Here is a 24,142-nt window from a genome sequence, read left to right as displayed (position 1 = left end):
AACAACGTTGAAATAACGTTGATCGACGTTGATCAACGTTATTTTAACGTTGTTTCAACGTTGTGTGCTTGCTGGGTAGTTTAAAAATCAAGAAAGGTTTGGATTCCAATTTGGTTTGAAACTAATAGTTTTTCCAATACGAGTTTCGTTTTCACATTTCGAGACGGTAATGTCATAAAAAAATCATTTTTTTATTTTTTGAGAAAAAATATGAATAAGAAAAGTATTCAGATTTTTGGTGCATTATTTTGACATTTTTGAACTTAGAGGTCAAATTACTACAAAACAACTTTGTATATTACCATAGAGGTGTAGGATATAGGGAATCAGTATACTTTACTAATGACTAAGGGAAAATAGTCTGAGCAATAAAAATGTTTTATTCTGATTAACAATAAAGAAAAATTATTTTGTGATTGGTTCATACCAATCAGAAAGTTTTTTTAAATTTATCAGAAGTTTATTATTTAGTTTGTTTTGGCGCCCTGTTTAATAGCTAAATGTAATTGTGCAGATCTCTCGCTAAAGTCTGAGCCAATTAAGTTAATATAAACAGACCTTAAAATCGTGATACATTTTTTTAAATCCTTTTTTCAGTGTATACATATATAAAAATGGGCAAAAGCAAACACAGTTCAAAATCACCAAGAGAAAATGATAAAAAATCAAAAAAGTCACGAAATCATCTGTCTTATGAAAATGAAGAGAAATATGAGAAGCGAATACCATATGAAGAAGAATTGGAAAGGATAAAAAATGAACAGAAGTATGATCCTAAGTTAAATTTAAATAATTATCGTTTTCAAAACCACTTTTCTTTATTCTCTACACACTTTTAATTACAATTTCAAATGAAATTTATCTGCATTCATTTTTGTTGTAAAATTCTTTTAAATCTTCAAATACAATCATCTATAATATCTAAACAACTCCCAAAATTTAGTAAATAGAGACCTAAAATTTAGGAAGTTTGGTTATTTGTGTTAAACTGTAAACTAATACGTCAAATAGTTGTTTCATAGTTCTCAACAAAGTAAGTGCAGTAGTTTCTTATTCAAGTTGATTTTACTATAGTAATGTGATAGTAATTTTTAGACTCTTTATGCATAATTTGTTTTAGCAAGTTTATACATATGTCATTTGTCACTTTTAATGTGAAAGGAAACACAGAAAGTATTTCTGAATTCAAATATCATAAATAAACATCAGAGTTTAGTTACTTTATTGTAAGTTTCTTTGAAATATCATATTTTCTAAAACAATTTTCTATTTATAATGATCTACTGCACAACTTTTAATATTTGCAACAACTTACACAATTAAAAAAAAAAAAAATGGCAGAAGAAAAATAGTCATAAAAATGCAAAAAATAGCCATCTTTTAAACTATAACAGCTTAGCAGGTGAATAAATGATATAGAGAACTTCTCTTAAAAATTGTCCATAGCCTTTGTGATTTAAAAAAAACCACCTAACTTGTAATGCAGGCTGTGAACACTTCGTTGCATTAAGCTAATAAAGGGACAAAATCACTGTAAAGAAAGGACTTTTTGTTGCATATTTATTATACCTAGAATGCCTCAGAAAAATACAAAAGTAGCAGTAAAACAGGAGTAAGAGTTAATTGATCAGTTAGCTATGGTGATCCGAAAACGTGCATAAGAACACTAATTTTAAAGTACCTATTATTAAAATGCAATTTTTTACAGATGCTGTTAATAGAAAACCTTCAGATTGAAACAATCATAACAAGTACAGTCAAGTTATTGCATACAAAGTATTAATAAGATGGACACTTTATATTTTGAAAGTTGTGTTAAAGAAATAAACCTGAGAAAAAAATTGTGAAGTTAGGAATGGAAATAATTTACATCATGTTATGTACTAAAGTTTTGTAACTTTAGTGCTTTTAGATCTGTCAAAAATCAAGGATGTTCAAATAGTGGCTTATTGGATTTTTAAATTCATAAACTATAGTTCATGTGGAATCTCCTTTTTTCTTTCCTGTACAGGAGTTAACAATAGTCATTTATGAACATCCAAGTTTGCTTGCTAACTCAGAGGTGGTCTGATGATGATTTGTCTTGAGCAAGGAGTTCAGTGTGTCATTAAAGAAGCAAGTTTATTTACCAAAATGTGGCTGTTTTTGTAGACTTTATTTTCAGCATTCAATTTTGCAAAACAGTCATAAGTGATGGGTGTGCTTAAGAAGGCTCAATCCATACTTTTTTATCCTTGCGTTCTATTCAATAGTGAATTGATAAATAAGTAGTGGCAAATATGATTATTAAGTTTCATTTTTGACTTATGCAAAAGCGTTGTGCTTTCTTGCTTTATGGAAAATTCTATAGATATAATTAAAACTGATGCATTCAAATAAAATTAAGAAATGTTCTGTAATGAGCATAGAACTCATTTTACCTTAACAACATTCAGTTGAAGATGGAGCATGTTTTGGTGGCTGATTTTTAGAATACTTTTTAACAGACCTAGTAAAATTAACCCTGTAATATACAGTGTCCGACAAAAAAAAAGTTTAAATAGACATGCAAGAGAACTCAACTAAATTTCTACAACTGATATAGAAAAAAATAAACAAAAAATTTTTATTTGGTGCATTGATTCTTAGAAAAAAAGCAAGAAAAAAATGATGAAAATTTGAGAATTTTTATTGAAATAACGAAATAGACCAAACTAATAGTTTGTGGTGAAGCCACGGCTTTTGATCACTGCCTTGCACCAACGAGGCATACTCTCAACAAGTGATTGTAAGAGTTCCCCAGAAATGTTCTTCCATTGATTTTGAAGAATTTGAAACAACTCTTCTTCGTTTTATGGAGCTCTTGTCTTGATTCCATGATCCAATATACTCCAGAGATTCTCGATAGGGTTCAGATCAGGACTTTGAGCTGGCCAAGAAAGAACCACTAATTTTTTGTTCTTCAAATAATTTTTCACATTTTTGCCGTATGTTTTGGGTCATTATCTTGCTGAAAGACCCAACTTTTATCTTTAAAGAGCTCATTTGCACCAGGTATCAGTTGATGAATTAAGATTTGTTTGTACATTTTACTGTCCATAATACCAAGAATTTTATACAAACAACCAACACCCGATGAAGTAAAACATCCCCATACATTTACTTTTTTATCGTGCTTTACTGTTCGCTGTGTTACTAATGGATTGTAATGTTCATTATGTAACCGCCAAACACGCGACCGTCCACTGAAGTGCAAACAAAATGGTGACTCATTACTCTATAAACCATTTTTCCATTGTTCGATTGTCCAATTCTGATATTGCTTTGCCCGTTGAAGTCTTTTTTTCTGGTTACTTTCAGAAGTAATTGGTTTTTTAACGCTCCAGTAAGATTTAAATTTCCCGATAGAATGGATCCTTCGAAGAACCGTCCGTTCGTCAACATCCAGTTTAAAATTCCTCTTTATTTCAGCCGCTGTTATCTTTCTATTCTTTCGAACCTCTCTTATAATTAATCTGTCCTCTCTGGCAGTTGTTTTACCCTTTCTTCCGCTCCCTTCTTTGCGTTTAAAACTTCCCGTCAAATAATACTTGAACAAAAATCTTCGAATTGTAGTGCACCATCGATTCAATTTTTTTCCAATTTCATGGTCAGTGTATTCACTTTCATGCCATGCCACAATTTGGCCCTTTTCAAACTCAGTGAGTTGTTTTCTTATCTTTTTTTGAGTTGTCTGGCGCATTGTTCGACTTACGTGCTTTGATAGAAAAAGTGACAATTGAAGCAAGAAAAATAATTCAGGATTATGTTTTCACTCACAATAAAAATCTTTTTTCACAACTCGCCAAAAATTTGTCCGGAATTCGACATGTCAAGCTCTAATTGATAAATAATAAAATGACATAAACATGTGGTTGTAGTTTGCCCAAAGATATTTCTAGAATATTAAAGATACACTATTGAAATGAATTATTTCTTCCTTAAATAGTATTAAATATATATATATATTGTAAAGAATATTTGATTGTCATTCTTTTTTGTTGTAATTTTTTGAGAGTTTACCTAAGCTTTTTTTTTGTTGGACACTGTAAAACACAAGTGGTACTAAAAATAGTCTTATTTTTACTGCACATTTAGAGTTACACTAATTCACTGCTTACAAAAGTATATTAATTTATAAAAGAAATAGAAAACTAACAGCACCATAAGCATGTGTACAGTAAAGTCTTACATGATCGTTAAGCTGTATAAATGCTGTTGAAATAGAAGAAAATGTGTTCAACAGGCAAAAACTTAAAAAAATTGGGAAATGGTATAATGAGTAAATATGGTTGGAAATATTGTCAGAAATTTTGTGTTTTTGTATGACTAAGAATATGCTCCCTTAATATATTGCATCAATGTATCATTACAAGGCTTGATCTTGTTAAAAGTTTAAAGAATAATGAAAAATTATAAAACTTTATTTATGAAAAAAATCCTTTAGATCCTGGCAAGCAGTTTTAAGTTAGTTATGTGCTCTCCAAATCTGATGTCTATGTTTTTTTAAAGTTTACAAATTTTATTTCAATGACTTGCATGATAATTCTTGCATGATAATTTTTGAGTTAAAGACACATGATAGTTTTGAATAATTATCAAGAATTATTCAAAATTATCATGTGTCCTTAACTCTCCTCACAATCATTTTTAAACTTTTTAACTTTTATGATTTTTGAACTTATTTATTCATTGCAGACGTCGAAAGGAGCTATATAAAGCTAGTGAAACTGCAGAAGAAAAACGAATACGTCGAATAAATAAAAAAGAGGCAAAGTTACAAAGAATGAAGGAGAAGTTAGGGGTTGGTGATCTAGGCTATACTGACACAAATAATCCATTTGGAGACAGTCATTTAACAGAAAGTTTTGTTTGGGAAAAAGTGAGTTGCATTTGAATATTTTCTCACACATTTAAAAAGTTTATTCTAAATTCAGCAATAATACATAAGCTACATCAAAAGGTTATCTAAATTATCTAGAAATTTGAGAGCGAAGGTATAAAAGGAGAAGTTGAATCTAGAAAGCGCCAAAAAGAAAAGCAGGAGGAAATGCGCATTGAACTGGAGAAAGTAAAAAAGCGGCGACAAGAGCGAGAAGCAGAAAAGCAAGCACGAGAAGATGAAATGCAACTAATTCAGAGAGAAAAAGAAGCTGCTTTATTCTCAGTATGTTCTTTGATTCATTTTACTGCTTTATAATATTGGTGCATTTTTACTTTAACAAAAGACTTTTTTAAAAATATTTTAAAAGACTGTTCAAATTATTTTTGACTATTGATATTTTTGATGAGACAAAAACTTGTAGAATCAAAACTTTGAAATTTTCATTAAAAAAAATTGATAAATTGTTTTTGATATTACTACACTTGACATAAATACCATCAAACATAATTTTGTCTAAAAGAATAATATTCTAAAATTAATTATTTTTTAACTTAAATGTATTCTTTATCTTTTCTTTAATACTTAGTAAATAGTATATTGTATAGTTGCTGAGAAGTGGATTTAACAAGGCCAGAATTGATCAACTAATGTTAATTTACAAACCTTTTAACTTATATAGTATACAAGAATATAAATAGTATCAATATACATAAAATACATCCAAAACGTTTGAAGCTATATTATTAATTATTCCTAAAACTACATACATTGAAGCATTCTTCTACTCTGCTTTGTTTATTGAATGTAAATTGTTTCTACCATGCTTTTAGTGAATTAATGTTCAACGTTTTGTTGTGCTTGTTTATTTCCATTAGGTATAAATGATCTGCTGTTGATGTATCATTGATATTCAACTGAGTTATTGAAAAGTTATTTTCCTTGCACCCCTTAATCTTTAAATAGCCTTATTTCCTTTTTTAGGCGCTTGAACACATCTCCAGCACATTCTGGTTGTTTCCTAACAACCTTATAGTTCATTTGTAAATTACCTCATATGATTTTTTTTTTCATTAATTTCTCAGGTTTTATCTGTTTACTGTTTTATCAATCACAACTTCACTCATCTCTAAATTTCCTTGTCTTCAAGAATTGTACTTTGATTCCCAAGTCCTTCTTGATTTACAAAACCTAATAGTGAATTGAGAATACTCATTTTTGATGCAGCTGGAAAAATTGAGATTTATTAGGTTTTTGTATATTTACTATCATCTACAAGAGCTTTATGCAGGTAGCAAATTAGATTGTACAACTCCATTCTTCTTTTAGATTTAAATTTATGTTTGAGAAGCAAATTTTATTTAGCCTGTCAAGCGTAATTTAGTTGTATCTGCAGAGATTAAGATGGTGTCCTTGTGACAAAATGACTCAGCTGCTAATTTTACCAGCAAAAATGCTGAATTAGTAGCTGAAACTGTTTAAAAATTGATGCTAGTATGCTTGATTTTAAATTGTGGAAGCATTTGAAGATTTCTAATAAGGGTGCTCCATCTACACAATATTCTTTGCCAAATTTGAGATTTACATAATTCTCCAGTACCTCATATTTTAATGGTGTAGGTTTAAATAGTTTTGTATTTTTTTACTAATTTTATTGGAGGACCAATTTAATTATGTGTTATATCTGTGTCTTTGGTCCCTGTACTTTGTAATCTCATATGAATTATCATTTTCCTCAAAAACACCATAGTTTTCATGTTTGAGTTTTTATTCATTCAAGATGCTGTTTCTATTATCAGTTGTTTCTGTTCTAAATAGAGCATAAATGACTGCAACTTAATTTTTTGTATTTGTCAACTTTTTGTATATTCATAGTTTTAATTATGATGGTGCAATAAATGTAAGTTTGAATTAATTAAAAATTTTATTATAAACTAATTATTGAGAAATATAAACAAAGAACACAAATATTTTTCCAAAAAAAAGGTTTAAAAAACAACTATTAAAATACCGAAATACTTATATTTGGATCTTTTAGAAAATAAACAGGTATCCCAGTTTTCGGTATCTTTATACACATATATCAGATTCCCCAGAACGTGCAGAAAACAGTTAAAATATTTTTATTGTTTTATGAATTCTCATAATTATATTGAGCATGGGTATGAAAAGTTTTTGAGAATTTCATGTTAAAGCAGAAAGTAAAACACTGCACATCGTACAATCAACAGCAAATGTTTTATCTAATAGACTTTTACATATCGGTTTGTTGATGAGGAATCAGATAAGAAATTTTTTTTAAAGGGGTGGACAAAACAAGAAGATGAATTCCATTTGCATCAAGCACGTCTACGCTCATCTATTAGAATTCGTGATGGTCGAGCTAAGCCAATTGATTTACTTGCAGCTTATATAAATCCAAATGAAGATGATTTAGAAATTCAAATGCATGAGCCATATGCTGCTCTTGTAGTAAGTCCATTATTAAGTCCAAATATTCTTGTAATATTGTAAAATGAATGCAACAAGTATGATATCTGAACATGCTTTGATTTTTTTAGGGCTTGTCTATAGATGATTTAGAAGATGTAATTGAAGATATTAAAATTTATATGACCATTGATGATGCAAAGAACAAAGAGTTTTGGGAGGTTTGTGGTGAAATTAAATATCCAAAATAAAGTATTTTATAATAATCAAAATAAAAAAAGCACATTAAGTTAATTGTTTTTCTATCAATTATGCTTATAATTCTTTAAATTATACTCTAACTATAAGTTGTAAATCTCTTTCATTTTATAAACACTTTAAATTTAAAAATTAAGAAGTTTTAATGTTTGAGTTCTAAGATATTTACTAACAAAAAATTAATTAATATTTAGTTTTTTACTATCAAAAATTCTACTTGTATATAAGCTCAAATAAACACTGAACTTTTAGCTTTATTTGAGCATAACCTGGAAATTAAATATAAAACTACAAAAAAAAACCTGGTTATGTGGCTGGCCTTGTAATATTGTGTTTGCTGAGGAACAAATTGACTTATTCTTTAGTAAACTCATTTGGGTAATGCCTGTGAAACATTCTGTATTTGTACACTGCATATACAAATAAATTGCTCTGAAGTTTTTAGTAGAAAGCATAAGAGTTCTTAAAAGTTTGTGAACTTTAAAAGCCACTACTAAATTAAACAAACTTAACAGGCGCTGTTGGAATGTTTTCAGTCTTGATAATAACATATCAGTTAAATAAAAAAAAAATTCCTTAATAAGATACTAAATTTGATTGCATTTTTTAGCTATATTGGATAATTGTCTTCACAAAGCTTATAACCATGTAATTGATATTAAAAACAAGCTTAACTGAAAAAATATCTAAAGATCTACTTTACAGCATGAGTATTTTTTTCTTTAAAATAAAATTTTGAAAAACAAAAACAGTTCTCTGAAGAAAGGTGTTAAATGTATAGTTAAAAGTATTTATATAAACACTTTTAGCCATTAATTATGATTCCCTCTCTTTTGATTTAGGATATTACAATTGTTGTTAAAGATGAGCTGCAAAAGCTTATTAAGAAACGCAATGAAGGTTTTTTATTAAAATTTTTCTATATTTATTGTAGTAATAGTAATGTATATGCTATTGAGGTGATCAACATTTTTCTTTTACAATTCTCTAGACTCTACAAGCACACGTCGTGATGTCATAAACTCATCAGTTCAGAGTGATGTTTATACAATATTTCATGGAAAGACATATGCTCAACTCTGTGCATTGCAGAATCAGATTAAACAAAAAATTAATGCGGGAGGATCAATTGATGTTGGTCTGTAATTCATCCTTAAGTTATCTTATTGAAAGCAATCTCTAGATTCAATCTCTAGATTCATTTGTTTATTTCAAATAATTTATTTTAGGCTACTGGGAATCCTTACTTAATCAGTTGAAAGGAGTGATGGCAAAAACTAGGCTTAAAGAGCGTCATCAAAATTTTCTTAAGAAGAAACTTAATGAACTTAAGATGGAAGTTAGTATTTCTCTTCTTTCCTTTTTCTTTATGTCTATTTTTCTTTTTCTGTTTGTCTATTTTTCTTTTTCTGTTTGTCTATGTTTCAGTCCATTGTAGATTCAATTAAATTAGAATTTTAGTTTATGATTTCTACGATATAATTATAAAGAATTGTAAACAATGCCTTATGTTCTTTTAGGATTTGATGATTCAATTTTTTAATAGCTGTTGGGTTAAAAATATATATTTTGATAAAGGATAGATACCTTGTTAATCTTCCCATCTTTGATTTAGTCAACAGTTGCTCCTGTGGAAGTTCCTCCTCCTCAAAGCAAAGTTGATGATGATGTTGCAGAAAAAAATCTTTATGAGTCAAAAAAAAAAGAAGAAAAAGATGCCTCCAAATCAGAGGATGTTGCTGAAGAAGATGGCTTTGAAAAGTATTTGTTTGAAAAATTAAACTTTCTAAGTTTAAGTTTTACATGAGACTGTAATACTTTTTGAAAATTTAAAAAACCAATTTGCCAATCATTAATTTACTTGTTTTTTTACAAGAATTTATAAATTTCCATTTTTCATAGTTATAAAAAATCTAAAAGCAATTTCAATAATTATCCTTTAAGGGCAGAGATTCAAAGACTCTCAGCTGCAGAACTCCGCCAAAAAGGTATGATAAGTTCATAAGACTGACTAGTTTTATTTAACAAAGAATATTCAGCTGTGTTGATTGATTATGGTAGGTGTAGTCTTTTTTATATTCTTAGATAATTCTTAGCAAAAATTAGTTGATAAAGTTTTAACAGTTAGTGACTTGTAAATACTTAAACACTACTTGATGTAAATACTTAAACACTACTTGATGTGAATAAACTCACATACTGTTTCCATGTATTAATTAAAGTGTAAAATGTGAATTAACAAAACTAATATGTATTGCTTTTTTTGTAAACCTTTACTTTTATTTTAAACAGAAACCATTTTTATATTATAGTAGTTGGTTTAAGTTTTGCATAAGCTGTATAGAACTAAAAGAATGTTGTTATCATGTAAACATGTTTGAAACAGGCTAAGCATTACATGCTTAACATATTTTTATTAGTTTATCATGTTACATGCTGACTGAATATTTGATAAAAATTGGTGTATTTCAAGTGAATATTCAATATAGATTGATATGGGCTAGTGAGGCAAAATGAAGATAAAAATTATGAAGTAGTTTTAGGAGGCAATTAAAAATAGAAATTTATTTATAGACCAGGAAAGCAGTTAGGTTTGTTATTTGTGACAGCCATCAAAAACTGTTTGAACCAGCTACACAATTAATTGCTCTTTTTGATAAAAAAAAAATGTTGCCATACAATGATGAGAAGTTATTTGGCTTCATGCCAGTTGTTATATTATGGTTAAAAATCAGCAATTTCAAAGTTTTCATTATGTATTTAAGACTATAGAGACTATGGTGGGGTAAACTCACTCAATTATTGAAACATGTTTTAGAATGGCTGGCTGGTGTTGCTTAAAAGCATCTTATAAGCACTATGATGGCCTTAAGTGCAAAAAGGAATGTGTAAAATGGTTCAAACTTATCAACACAAATTGTAGATAGATATCTATAGGTTTAAAATTGTGTTGTGTATTAGGTATAATCTAAAGAGTTTAGTGTATTATGAGCTGCTGGAACATGACTAAATTTTATTAGCAATAAATAATAAGTTTGGGCATAAAAAAGACAAAAATTATTAAAAGCACTTAATTAGATATTATTCCTCCTATATTCACCAAACATCAGTCCTTTTGAATAATGTTTGTTTCTGTTGTTGAGTTATTTGTTTTTGAGTATTTTCAATCTCTCAATTATATTGAAAAATAGTTCAATGATTTGATTTTAAAAAGATAAGATTTCTTCTCCCGCAATATAAGATAAACATTCTTTTTCAAATAAAAAAAAATGTAAATTTGAAAAATAACCTAGTTGGTTATTCTAAAATCTTCAAGAAAAACAAAAAAGGCTTATTTTGTTTTAAATATATGAAATAGATTAAAAAGAAAAAAAAGCATAAATTTCTTATGCATTCAAAGATATTTTTTAGTTTACTCATGATTTTCTTATTGCTTTTAGCAATTGAGTTGTACAATGATTGTGATTACGAGCCAACTCTCATCCCTTTCAATGAAATTGATGAAGTAAGAAAAAATATTTTGTAGTGTTTTGTTGATACAATTTCTTGTAATGTCTATGAAAGGATATTTTTGAGCTTTGCTAAAAATATACTTTTAAAATTAGTATAAATTTCATGTGAGTTAAAGAGTTAAATCATATAGATAAAGATAGAGATAAAGAATTAAAGCATATCTTGGTTGTTCCTTTTTTCCAGCTTATATAAATCCAAATGAAGATGGAATTTATTTTTTATGTTTTCAGAAATTATTTTAATAGCAAACAAAAAATGTTAAAGCAATTTATAATAAAAACACAAAAAAAAGGCAGATCTAGTCATAGAATCTGTTTACCATGAGTAAGGTTGTAAAATATATCAATATTTAAATTGCAGTATCTTCTAACCAATTCATAAACAAATTAACCTATGCTTAGTTGGAAATTTGTTAAAAATTTATTAAAGTATTTTTAAGGGAATAAATTTGAATTATTCAATTATGTTTTATTTAGGATAAATGGGTGGATTCCACTGGGGATTTACATAAATTGGTAAGCTTTAGAACTTAAATTGTTTATTTACTGGTCTGCTTTTTTTGCATTAAATTTTTGAGGAACTGTTTGCATGAACAGAATCTTTTTTTCTAGATTTATCTGCGGGGTCAAGTGAAAGCAGGTTCAACAGTTCAAGAGGTTTGTACTCTTAATTCTTTCAAAAATGAACTTTTTGTATGAAAAAACAAAAAAATTAAGTAAACCTGTTTGCATCTATGTTTGGCTGTGTAAGAATTACCAGTAATTGTATGCAAATAAATTGTACGTAATCCAGCAATTAAACGACACAAAAAAAATGAAGTTTCTGGATTTTTTTATTAGGAAGAGGAAGCTGATAACATGTTCAATACTGAAGTGTTGAGAGGAATGAATGAAAACGAAGAAGCGTTTAATGCACCTGTTGCAATAAAAACACCATCGGTAAAACGCTGTTGGTTTATTGTGGCCCTAGTCTATGAGATTCTTTAAATTTAAATACAGTACATCTCTCCAATTCGAATCTCCTTCATTCGAAAACTTCCTTTATTTGAATAACGTGTAAAGTCACCTTGAAAAGCGCTCGAGAAAAGTGAGCTTTCTATAATTCGAAAATTTCTCGAACTTTTATTTTTCCCCATAAAATTCGAATTACAAAGATTGTTCTGTATTTTATTATTTTGTCGCGAGTGCCTGTCGATATATGTTGTTGACTGTTTTTTAGACATACCTTTGGTCAGATAAATACAAACCCAGAAAACCTAGATTTTTCAACCGCGTTCATACGGTAATATATAAAATGTTTGTCCATCGTTTCAGACATTTTTTATTTATTGTTAAATTGTTTGAACGCTCTAAAAAGAGACTATTTTAAAATTATTAACAGGGCTATGAGTGGAACAAATACAATCAAACGCATTATGACCAGGATAATCCGCCACCAAAAGTCGTACAAGGCTATAAATTCAATGTAAGATTTTATTTGATCTCCAGCAGTTAAAATTAAACAAGAGCAACGGATAAATTATTCTCTTTTTTTTAAGGGTGACTAGAAAAAAATTAACGCATTTGTAGTAAATTTATTTAAATGCAATCTTTTACATTTGAGCTACGTGTTTCGTGTTCGTGCGTTCACAATCTGTTTGAGTATGTATTGGTATTTGAAGGTATTGAGTTTTACTAAACAAATCGTGTTCTAGATATTCTATCCTGATTTAATCGATAAAACGATTACTCCTGAATATACATTGGTGAGTTTTGTTTCTTTGCAAATGATTTGTTTTCAATTACAAAAATGACCTTAATCACGATCTGTATGTATGATTAAGTAACGATCTATATGTATGTATGTATGCATGTATGTATATCAAATTTCATTATAAGCAGAAACTAATCGAGTTGTTTTTTTTTAGACTCAATGCGAAGATGACGAAGATTTCTGCATACTTCGCTTTAAAGCTGGACCACCTTACGAAGATATCGCTTTTAAAGTTGTGGACCGTGAGTGGGAGTGTTCAAACAGGCATGGTTTTCGATGTCAATTTTATAACAATATATTTCAGCTATACTTTCATTTCAAACGTTATCGTTACCGAAGGTAAAACGAATCTCATTTCTGCGATCGAGGCTCATCTTTTGTCGTAAATTTTGATAATCTGATGAATAAATATAAAAAGCCTAAAATGTAAAAAAAACACAAAGAGCTTTTATTTTTTTTTTTCCATATTTAAGAAAAAGTATTTTAATATAATTTTCACGAAAACATCTCCGTGTTTATTTATATACTTTTTTTTTTATTACGTAACAATATGTATAAATTTGTACATTATACATTTCATAATACAGTGTGCGCGGTATTTAACAACCCATTTGTTAATTCAAGCTGCTTGAAGCCTGCATGACAAAATTTTTTTTTTTTTTTGGCGATATATTTAAAATTTTGTTCGTGAAATAATTTTTTTAAGAATAGCTTCAAAAAGTAAAGCTTCGATTCACACAATCGTGGAGAATGAAAATTCACGCCGGACATGACAATTCCAGTATTGCAGAGTTCGTAAAATTAGACAAAAGTTGAGTTTGGAGGGTGAGAAGGGAACTTAGAGAATCTCAAGGTGACTATGAAGCCATAGCTAAGAGATCAACTTACAAGCAACGGTCTGATTGTGTCAGAACTCCTGACTTCGTAGCAAAAGTCCAAAAAATGATTGAGATTGACCCTGGTAAGCCAATAACATCAATTCCTGTGACTTGGGAAGTCCTGAATCAATGATTAAGACCTGTCTGGAAAAGGACATAAGGTATAAGTCATACAGAGTAAGAAAGGGCCAGCTGTAAAACGAAAAGGCTAAAGAACTCTGGTAAACCGCTCAACAAATTAAAACATCCCTTGCAGCCGTGCATGATCTGTTCTTTAATGAAAAGAATTTTCGCAAGGACCAAAAAAATAACAATCAGAATAACCGTTGGCTTGCTATATACCCCAAGGATGTGCCTTGGCAAGCCAATAGCAAGTTAACGTCACATAGCAAGCCAACGTCAGCAATAGTCATACAAACAAAGATTCCAGCCCCTGTCTTGGTCTTTGGAATCATTTAAGTAGAGGGTGACGTCTCCCACTCTACTTCTTCTCCAAGGACTTACAGGTGAATACATCGCCGTGGGTACGAAAGGGTACTGCTGAACGGCCATATGTCTCGGCACTATGCCATGCATCGAAAAAATCGAAAAACTGGCTGAGTGAGAATTTTTTGTAACTACATTAGTATTATTTTGGCCCCCAAACTCACCGAGCTTAAATCTTGTGGAATTTTTGGTGTGATGCACAATTAAAAGACAGACCAATAATTCCCCATGCAATACCATGGAGGAGTTGGTCACCAGGATTAAGAAAGAACTCAAGGTCTTTTCAAAGGAAGTAATCATTAATTTAAAAATGATTGATAGCGAAGCTGGCTCAAAAAATGATGGGTAAGGAGTAGGCTTCGTTATAAAGCTCATTCTGCAGTGTTTGTCAAAACTTTAAAGATTACCTAGAATAAAAAGTTAATTCAATACTATCAAGATTCAACTCAGTAAGTGACTTTTTTTATACTAAAAGATAATATTCTTATTTGGGGGTTTGACTATGATTGGCTTCATTTCCTATAAGTAACGAGATTCTTAAAAACGAGAATTTATCGACAAACGAGTTTCTTGTTTAACGGGATAAATTTTGTTCATAGATGTCTCTGGCAGTCGGTATTTCTAAATTTATTCATAGTATTTATAAAAAAGTAGCTGAATAACCTAAAAATTTAGAATTACAACTTGTTTTATATCAATTTTATATTTGTTATTGTTATACATATTCTTTTTTATTACTTCACAAAATTTAAATGTAAATTATAATAATATTTTATCTAACCCATACAAGTAGCAATTGGCTTTTTGTTAATTGATTAAAATTAATTAACAAAAAGCCAACTGATTAATTAAAAAAAGATGGCTCGGATATTTTTGTCATTCAATATAAAATTCTTCATAGAAACAAAAATGTCTCGCTCAATACCAAAGATGTATAAAACAACATCAGACAGGTTGAAGAAAATGTTTGACATGGACAAAGAAGTTATTGATGAAATAGGCTTTATAACTGACACATGGACATCAAAAAGCAACATTGCTTTCCAATCACTTACTTGTCATGTCAACAACGCTCTTTAGCTTAAGAGATTTATAATTAATATTAGAGTCTTTTAGCGTAAAAAACAAACAGGAGAGCTAGTTGCAAAAAAAAAGAGGGTTTGGTCAAGGATTTGAAAAAATCAGATAAAGTAAAAAAAATGTTGAACAACTGATGGTGAGTATAATGTTGTGAAAAGAATACGCATCAGCAAAGAGGTCAACAATGAATTATGGTCTGTTTATCATCAAGTTCACTTTGTTGTCACACAACCATTAGAGGCAATGCCCGGAAGGTAAAATATCTCTAAGAAAATGAATGGTTTAGATCATTTTAGCCATTCTACGAACGCTACAAGTATATTAAAAAATGGATGTATTTTCTGCGAACGCAACAACTATATAAAAAGATATTACAATTAAAGAAAATTTTAATTGTGTAAAGCTAGCTCAGCGTCTGCTGACAAAGGTGGAACTTAGAATTTAGGCAGTTGTAATTAGTTCTGGACCTTGAAGGCTGTTTGGAAACAACGTCACTCAGTGATAGTTCAGTTTACAACCTGAAGCCAACTCAAGACGAAAATAGTACGATTAAAAGGCTTTCGAAATTTTAAAACCCATATCAAAGTTTTCATCAAAAATTAATTCAGACAATTGAAAAACCATTCATCTTGTTGTACTAAAACTCTACACTCTGCCTGACCAGTTGCAATGACGATGTAAAAACTCTTTGCTGAACTTCCGGTGATTATTGATGTGACAGACTAAATACTTAAAAGATTTGACGACAGTTATCCGCTTTGTGTTGCACGTGTTATAGAGTATGCAGTAGGTCATTTAATTGAGGTGAGATTTAAGAGGTGCAATTTTACTGAAATTGAAAATAATGATAAAATAAAGTATGCTATAATACAATCTCCTATCAATCCTTAACTATTAAAATGATTGATAGGAGATTGTATTGGAGCATTCTTCACTATTCCCCTTGGAAAAAACCCCCATTAAAAAAGAAAAACTTGAAAATAGATAAAGCTATTTCGTATACGTTCGCTGAAGATGCACAAAAAAAATCTTTTTTTTTCAAGGAGAGTTTTAGCATCCATAAACTTTACTGCCAATACTAAGCACTTTTACACTAGTTCTTTTCATAAAATTCAACTGTTTTTTTAAGTTTTAAATATGTAGCAACTTACAGTCTAACATATACTAAAAATAAAATACAATAATACATAATAAACATCATACTACATACTAGCAATAACTTTAGCGTCTTAAATCTCGAAAGAAAAAAAAAGGAAACAGTTATACCACAAATGTCATCCTGACATATAATGCTTTTTTTCCCTTCTAAAATTTTATTAAAATATCCGAAAGAAAAAATGTAGGAAGGAAATGCTAAATTGACAATGTAAATATTATTAAACAAAGTTATAAGTTATCTTTTTTTTTTAAATTATTATTTGTTTTAACAATTATTTCATGTAGTTTAAACAGAGGATCCTTATTCTTATTTTGTAACAATGGTTATGTTTGTCGTTCTACTTTATAAGGCTTGTCAAAACTTCTATTATTTTAAACCGTGTTTTTTACGCTACTCACTTCACTTTGAAAAATGGCCAAGAGCAAGTACCATAATTATTGATAAGCTTTTACTTGCAACAGAATATCTTTTTTAGAATACTTCAATATTATCTTTATTAGCAGAATTCAATGATAATTTCTCTGTTGTGCAATATGCAGCTAGACACCGATTAGTAACAAACTATGTAAAATGTTCAATCTCCAACATACCATCCACATTGAACATATAAAGTCAAAACCAAGATGGATGGAGGTGGCGTTGTAATGCAGACAATATCAGTCAAGCTGTGCGCCATCAATCATTTTTTGAAAGAAGTCATCTGTCTCTGAAAACTCTAATATTGCTGCTATACAAGTGATGCTTTGATTTAACATGGGTTAAAATTACTTGAGAGCTACGTCTCTCCAGAAAAACTGTTGAATATAACGTCCAGCTTTATGAGATAAATATTTTCACTGGAAATATCATCGTGGTCATTGGCGGCAGGGTCATTAGGTTTTTGGGTCATAGAGTGACATTTGAGACACTGATATCTATTAAAGGTGCCTGATAGACGGCGAGAAACACTGCTATTTATAAGGCAGCAATGGATTTTACCTGGAAGTCGAATATTCTCTGATAGTTCGACATCTTATGCTAATATTCCACAAATTTCGAGTGGAATCATGATGTCTTTTGCGCAATTTAAATCGTTTTAATTTGTGCAATTTAAATTTTTACACCAGATATCTAATTGGCTTTATTTTAAAGAAGATAGGCGTTTCACTTTATACAAATATTATAAGCAGGCGCGGATCTAAGGGGTGGCCATTTTGGCAATGGCCATATAGTTTAAATTTAACGGCAGCCACGTTAGTTTTGAGTTTTTCCGCTTAAGGAATATCCCTAAAATTTAAATTTGTCTGCCGTAATTTACGAATTTTGGCTATAGAGATTCCTGCCATGGCTACAACGGTTCTTATTATACGTTACCGACGTTTTATTCAATAAATAAATGCTGTGAAAAAGTATTGAAATATCAATCTTTTATCGAAATTTAAACCGTGAAAATAAAATTTGGCCACACAGTTACAAATTCCTGGATCCGCGCCTGATTATAAGTACATAGATTTTTCAAACATTTCTTAAACTCGATAGCAAATAATCTTCTCTTGTTTAAAACTTGTGTAATTTTTCGAAACGAAGGTTGTCACGATTTGAATGATTAAATAGCGAAAAAATCGAGTGTGGAACTTAAAAAATGTCAGATTTTTTCAAAACCGTCTTAACAGAGTTCTAAAATTTTATATAATAAACTAAAAATTATTAAGAAATTAAACAGCTCATTGCTTTTAATTTTTATAAGATTTTTACGCAAGAATTAAGCAGCTCACTTTTTAGTTCATTTTATTATCTTCTTAAACTTACTTTACATTAACCAGAGAATAGCGTTATTAGAATTACTAAATTCATTGTTCTATTTCGTTTTCAGGCACTAAAGGATTGTAAAATATGTTTAAAATTGAACTATACAAACGAGCTTAAACTTAATGATAATGACCGGAACTGACAATTTTAATGGAACAACTGACAGACGAGAAACGTCATTTTTTAAAAAATGTCCATTTTAAATCTGCAAAGATTTTTTTTTATTACACAATAAACTTGTTAACTCGTTTAACTGAAAAAATTAACTGGACGTAATTCGCAAGTGTAGACAGTTAAAAGACGTAATTCGCAAGCACAGACAGTTAATAAGACGCAATTTGCAAGATATTAAGCGGCTAAAAGCAGTTATAAGACGCAATTAGCTAATTATTAGGGGGTAAAAGCAGTTAATTCAAAAGCGGACTGTGCATAAATAAAGGAAAAAAATTGTAGCTGTCAAGCATCGTGGATTGCTGCACTAAATGTTGGAAAAAAAAGTTTTAACTTTATTTATAAAATCAACTGTCTAACGTCTCATAAAGTCACGCACTTCAACTACGCGTTTAGTGACCGGTAGGAAGCTTTGTTTTAAAAGAAACTCCAGGAGACAAATACTTTCTAAAAAATTTTTGCATTAAAAAACAAAACATTCATTTGTTGAACTGTTGGAAAAATATTTCTTATGCTAAATGTAAAGAAAAGTTGCAGATTTAGAATGTCTAATAACAAGCAAGATGACATTTTAAAACATATTTACCGTAACTCTCCAATGATGTCTAACTTTAAAAGATCGAAAGATCAACGCAAGTCTAGGTCCGTATCAACCTTTGAATCGTCTCTTCAATCCCCGATCGCAGTTAAAAGAATCAGCTTAGAGACGATGATCCACACGAGGAAGCTCTCAAGATACTTACCTTTCTCGCATAACAAACATCATTTGTTTATTGGCGAGAGATTTTTGAAGTGCATTTTAGATGATGAATGTGGAAAGCTCGAACAAATGATCAGAAAAATGGAACTCGATTTCAGACAATCAGACTTTAAGTCTCTTGTTCATGAAGCATGCTATAAAGGGTGTCTTAAATGTTTACAAACCCTGATTAAAAACGGCTTTTCAGTTGACTGCGTGACTCAGGAAGAAAATTGGGCCCCACTTCACGCAGCTGTTATGGGAGAAAACGAAGAAGTTCTTCGGTACCTAATTCCATGTTACAAAAACGTCGATTTAGTAAACTCAAACGGTATCTCTCCTCTACACGTGGCAGTTTATTTAAACAACCTACTTTTTGTACACATTTTAATTCGAGCGTCAGCAAACATGTTTTTAGCTACCCAAATAATGACACCTTTCCAACTAGCAATAGATTTGAAGCATGGAACAATTTTAGATTATTTCATATTGTCCACGTCTAACAATACCTCTTTTGACTTGCAAGCAGCTGAAGTGTTTATTTGAGTTGGCATATGATATAAATGGTTTCAATATACCAAATTGTTATTAAGGGGTCTGCTCTGGGATATTTTTTATGATAACAATGTTAATTTACGCAAACGTTAAAGAACTTTTCACAAAAAATGGACGAGGAAATAATCGCTGTATAAACTTCCTATGATATTTTTTTACAAAATATCATAGGAAAGTTATACGGAGATTTTTTTTTTTGCTTTTTTTTTTTTTTTTTTTTATTTGTATACGATAGTCCCATGTAAAGCAGTGCCATATGATGCAGTCCCATGTGGGGGAGTAAAATACAATTGAAGACCTTGTTTTAAAACCTGAAACAAACCATAAATAAACAATTTTTCAGAAGAGTTAGTAAATCAAATACTGTTAATTTACTCTCCTTTTTTATATTTTAATGAAATAAAATGTTACATGGTACTTCTTAAACTCATTGAAAGAAAATTTTTCAAAAAATAAATTTTTTAATCTCGTCACTTAAACCCTCACTGTCTTCTTCAGTACAAACGTGTCGTCGTCGAAAAGCAAACAATTGTAAAAATGTTTAAACGGAATCGTGGAGTGTTATTTTTCAAAATATTTTGAACCTTTTCCGCCCAGAAAAACTTTTGTTTTGCAATAGCTTCTCCGACACTCTCCCTGTCAGTTTGATGCATCCTTTCTTCGCATTTTGAAATGCATTCATTTTATTCTTAATTTATTTCTTTTCACTCAATTTGTTCCAAGTAATGACGTTTGCGTTTTTCTCAATTCTTCGGCAGTTAATCGTAGATTCTTGATCGCCTTTCTTTTAATCAATGAATCAAAGTGTCCTTAGTAGCTAATCTAGGTCTATCAGTATAGTTTTTATGTAAAAGGGATTATTCCAAGAAGAAAATTTATAGCTTGTAAAAGGATTTTAAAAACACTAGTTTTTTATCTCTCCATTTTTATTTTGATGAGAACTGTTTCTTCACGCCAAACATATTTGGACTTTTTCCACGTCTATTAACTCTTTTCCTCGAATTGTAAATTTTCTATTTTCCAAACTCTTATAAGGCACTGAACTAATTAATATTACCTATGTAGAAACACCAGTGCAGAGCACCCAGACGCAAGGTAACCCTAAAATCCATGCTAATATTGACAGAAGCTAGAAATATTGGCGCATGTTATAAATACATGAAATTACTTCAAACGTCCGTAAATGTTTTGAGCCAGCTGTAAATGCCTTAGAATCCAAGTATTTATATGTTTCTGCTCTCCTCAATAAAATCAGCATTTCCTTATTAAATTACAGGATGCCGAATTTTCAAAAAATATCATTTTTTTGACCCAATGGCATTTTATTACTTCGGCATTTCGACACAGAAAAATTAAAATTCTTGAAAAAATATATATTTTGAAAAAAGTCGAAACTAATTTTTACTCCTCATTATTTCAAAAGATCATGAAAAACACCATTTGACTTCCGATACAAAGATTAGCTTTTTGATCCAATTTTGAAATAAGCACTAAACTATCACAAATATGTTGAAATAGTATTCGCTTCTTTAGAAGTAAAAAGTTCTTTGTCTTGTGTTTGATAAAGTTTGTTCAAAATAAAGTGACGAAATCATTTTGAAACAGCCACAATTTGAAAGCATCATTTTGGCATTTTACATCCACGCTTTTGGCATTTACATGTTAAAAATGTTGGCAACATTGAATTTAATTGTCAATTAAAACGATTAAAATATGATGCCTCGGATTGCCCGCTTTCATGTTTCAAACATTAAAACCATTTTCCTCACTTTATTAAAAAACGATTGTTAATCGAATTATTCGTTTTTCGCGGTTAAAACGGTTGTATTAAACGATTGTCAGGTTGTTAGCTTTAATTATAATGATGTACGATATTGTTTACAAATATAGTAGTTTACGAAAAATGCTAATTAAGTTTTTTTGGTGTTTGACATAAATAAGTTTTTTAAAATACTTGACATAATTTTACAAACAGCATGCCGACTAACACAACGTATGTATCGTATGACTGCAGAAAATTTATTCTTAGTTTTGTATGAATTTGTATTTTGATTGTTGTTAACATTATGTAGATATAATTTAACATAAAGCTCAGTACAGTACATTACATTGCACAATGCAATATATATTATGATATAATTATATAATTATTTACATAAATACTCTTTGTTTAAATATTTTATTATAATATAAATTTACAAAACATGTCAGGTGTGGGTGAAGTTTCACGTAATAAAAATACTGCAGCTCAATAAAAATTTTTCTTGGTCTTGTGAATTTTTCCTGTATACTACTTTTCCTTCGTTATAACAAAATTATTTTAGCAGAAGTCTCCAGTAAATTTCTCTCGGAATTTTTTCTTAAGTATAAAATTTACATGAAATATAAATTACAGACTAATTAATAAATTTTTTGCAACTTTTATACTTTTAAAACAATGTGTTTTTTTTTTTTCATTTTATTTTCACTCTCGCATAATAACTAAGTTTTGTATTATAACTATCGAATATGGGATTCATACATCACTAAAATATGGATTCATGCGTCACTAAAATGAATTTTTTTACCCTACAAGCTTTTTTTTATAAAAAATTTCTTTGCGGGGTTATAAAAAATTAAAATCAAAAGTCACTGGAAATAAATATAGTTTTTAAAATGGTGTCACAACTAGCCCCGATCTCCCCAATTCGAATTGTATTGAAGCTAATGAAAAGTTCATGGATTTTCATTTACGTGTTTCAGGAAGATATCTTACAATCTGTATTTTTATTATAGTAGCAATGATTTTTGACGAACTTTAAATGGCTGCATGTGAGAGGGACGCCATATATTTAATTTTATGTTTAAGTAAATATCTTATTGATTTTTAGATTCGATATTGCAAAGTATTTTAAATATTTCACCTCGGATGTCTTCATCAACCTTTTCAAAGCAATAAAATTTCTTGCATTTAGAAAAATTTGTTTATTCAATAAAAGTAAGCCGATAAGGAAATCATATATATCGTATTTAAATTATAGACATCTTTAGTCTGGTTAAATATTTGATAACCAATTAAATCTGCAGCGTAATGTTTTTAGAACATTTTCTTCAATTGCATGTGTGTATAATACGATTGTATGAGTGTATTACTCGACTATAATTCGATAATAAGATTGTATGAGTGTGTAGGATACAATTGTGTGTTGTCTTCTACCGCTTTATGTAATCATGAAAATCAAAATTTAATCTTTAAGGAAAAACTAACACTTACCCGGAAAATCTCATGAAATTAAAAATAAATTCTTTCAGCGCAAGTTTTGAAGCGCAAGAGTATTATTATTAGAACTCAACTTCAAGTTTTTTTACGCAAAACTTTTTTTTTTTTAAATAGTACAACCCAGTGTACGGTAAGTAGCAATGTATACATACAATAATAAATAGTACAACCCAGCACTGTGGTAGAAGGTTAATAGCACAAGTGTACGGTAAGTAGCAATGTATACATACAATAATAAATAGTACAACCCAGCACTGTGGTAGAAGGTTAATAGCACAAGTGTACGGTAAGTAGCAATGTATACATACAATAATTAACGATTTTAAATTCTTGAATTTTGTAGCTAGACATCAAATATGTACAAACCATACATTAATTATTAGCTTAGTGCTATGATTACACACATTTCAGAGGTTTCTTCTCGGATTATATTTTTGTTGTCTTCAATAACCCACGTGAGTTGGAACTGTTCATTTTCAAACCCCAAATGTCATTCTACATATTTGAAGTCTACTGTATGTGAAAGACAATCCTTAAGAGGTATAAATCATACTGGAATCTTAAGTTTTAGATATTAAATGGTGTTTCAGAATTTTGCTATACAATACTTTAGGTGCTTTCCATGCAATTGTATTAATAAGCATCGGTGTTTGCTTTTTCCATTAATAACAAGTAATAACGAATGGAGTACAAATTTCTATATAAGTTGTTTGAAATAAATGAAGACTCCACGGGAAGAAACGGCAGGGTCACATTTTGAAAGTTTCGACTTTTTACACTTTTTAGCTTTACTAACCATAATAGCATATTTTGTATTTGAATTCAAATCAAATAAATGATTTGATGCATATTCAAAGTTTTTCTAAATTTTCCTAAAACTTCGAAACTTATAAAGGTTTAAAAGTTTAATAATGATTTATCTCAAAATGAAAAAATGTGACCCTGCCGTTTCTTCCCGTGGAGTCTTCAAATGAAGACTCCACGGGAAGAAACGGCAGGGTCACATTTTTTCATTTTGAGATAAATCATTATTAAACTTTTAAACCTTTATAAGTTTCGAAGTTTTAGGAAAATTTAGAAAAACTTTAAATATGCATCAAATCGTTTATTTGATTTGAATTCAAATACAAAATATGCTATCATGGTTAGGAAAGCTAGAAAGTGTAAAAAGTAG

General features: G+C 29.6%; 2 protein-coding genes across 3 annotated transcripts; both read left to right on the top strand.

Annotated features, from left to right (window-relative positions):
- Positions 1-513: 513 nt before the first annotated feature.
- LOC145187423 (splicing factor Cactin-like) lies at positions 514-13,456 on the top strand. 2 transcript variants are annotated; one of them, XM_090071970.1, is made up of 18 exons: positions 514-766; positions 4,717-4,900; positions 5,000-5,185; positions 7,205-7,372; positions 7,462-7,551; positions 8,431-8,488; positions 8,580-8,726; positions 8,818-8,927; positions 9,204-9,349; positions 9,533-9,576; positions 11,029-11,093; positions 11,578-11,616; positions 11,713-11,757; positions 11,941-12,039; positions 12,320-12,382; positions 12,482-12,565; positions 12,795-12,845; positions 13,008-13,456. In XM_090071970.1, exons 1-18 carry the CDS (start codon positions 615-617, stop codon positions 13,194-13,196), a joined length of 1,920 nt encoding a protein of 639 aa, XP_089928096.1. In that variant the 5' UTR covers positions 514-614; the 3' UTR covers positions 13,197-13,456. The 2 variants fall into 2 exon arrangements, with proteins under 2 accessions (XP_089928096.1, XP_089928105.1); XM_090071979.1 differs by lacking the exon at positions 514-766 and having other exon boundaries at positions 4,772-4,900; positions 4,982-5,185.
- Positions 13,457-18,733: 5,277 nt separating this feature from the next.
- On the top strand, positions 18,734-20,150 carry LOC149893375 (uncharacterized). Its single transcript, XM_090072190.1, has one exon. The coding sequence runs from the start codon at positions 18,927-18,929 to the stop codon at positions 19,698-19,700; it is 774 nt and encodes a 257-aa protein (XP_089928316.1). The 5' UTR covers positions 18,734-18,926; the 3' UTR covers positions 19,701-20,150.
- The last annotated feature ends 3,992 nt before the right edge of the window (positions 20,151-24,142 follow it).

Source organism: Hydra viridissima, unplaced genomic scaffold, assembly GCF_058129835.1.
Source record: "Hydra viridissima isolate aposymbiotic clone 2 unplaced genomic scaffold, HvirCarnegie_v1 scaffold_1, whole genome shotgun sequence".
Taxonomy (NCBI): domain Eukaryota; kingdom Metazoa; phylum Cnidaria; class Hydrozoa; order Anthoathecata; family Hydridae; genus Hydra; species Hydra viridissima.
The sequence above is the reverse complement of the archived record's forward strand: the minus strand, read 5'-3'. Positions and strand labels throughout refer to the sequence as shown.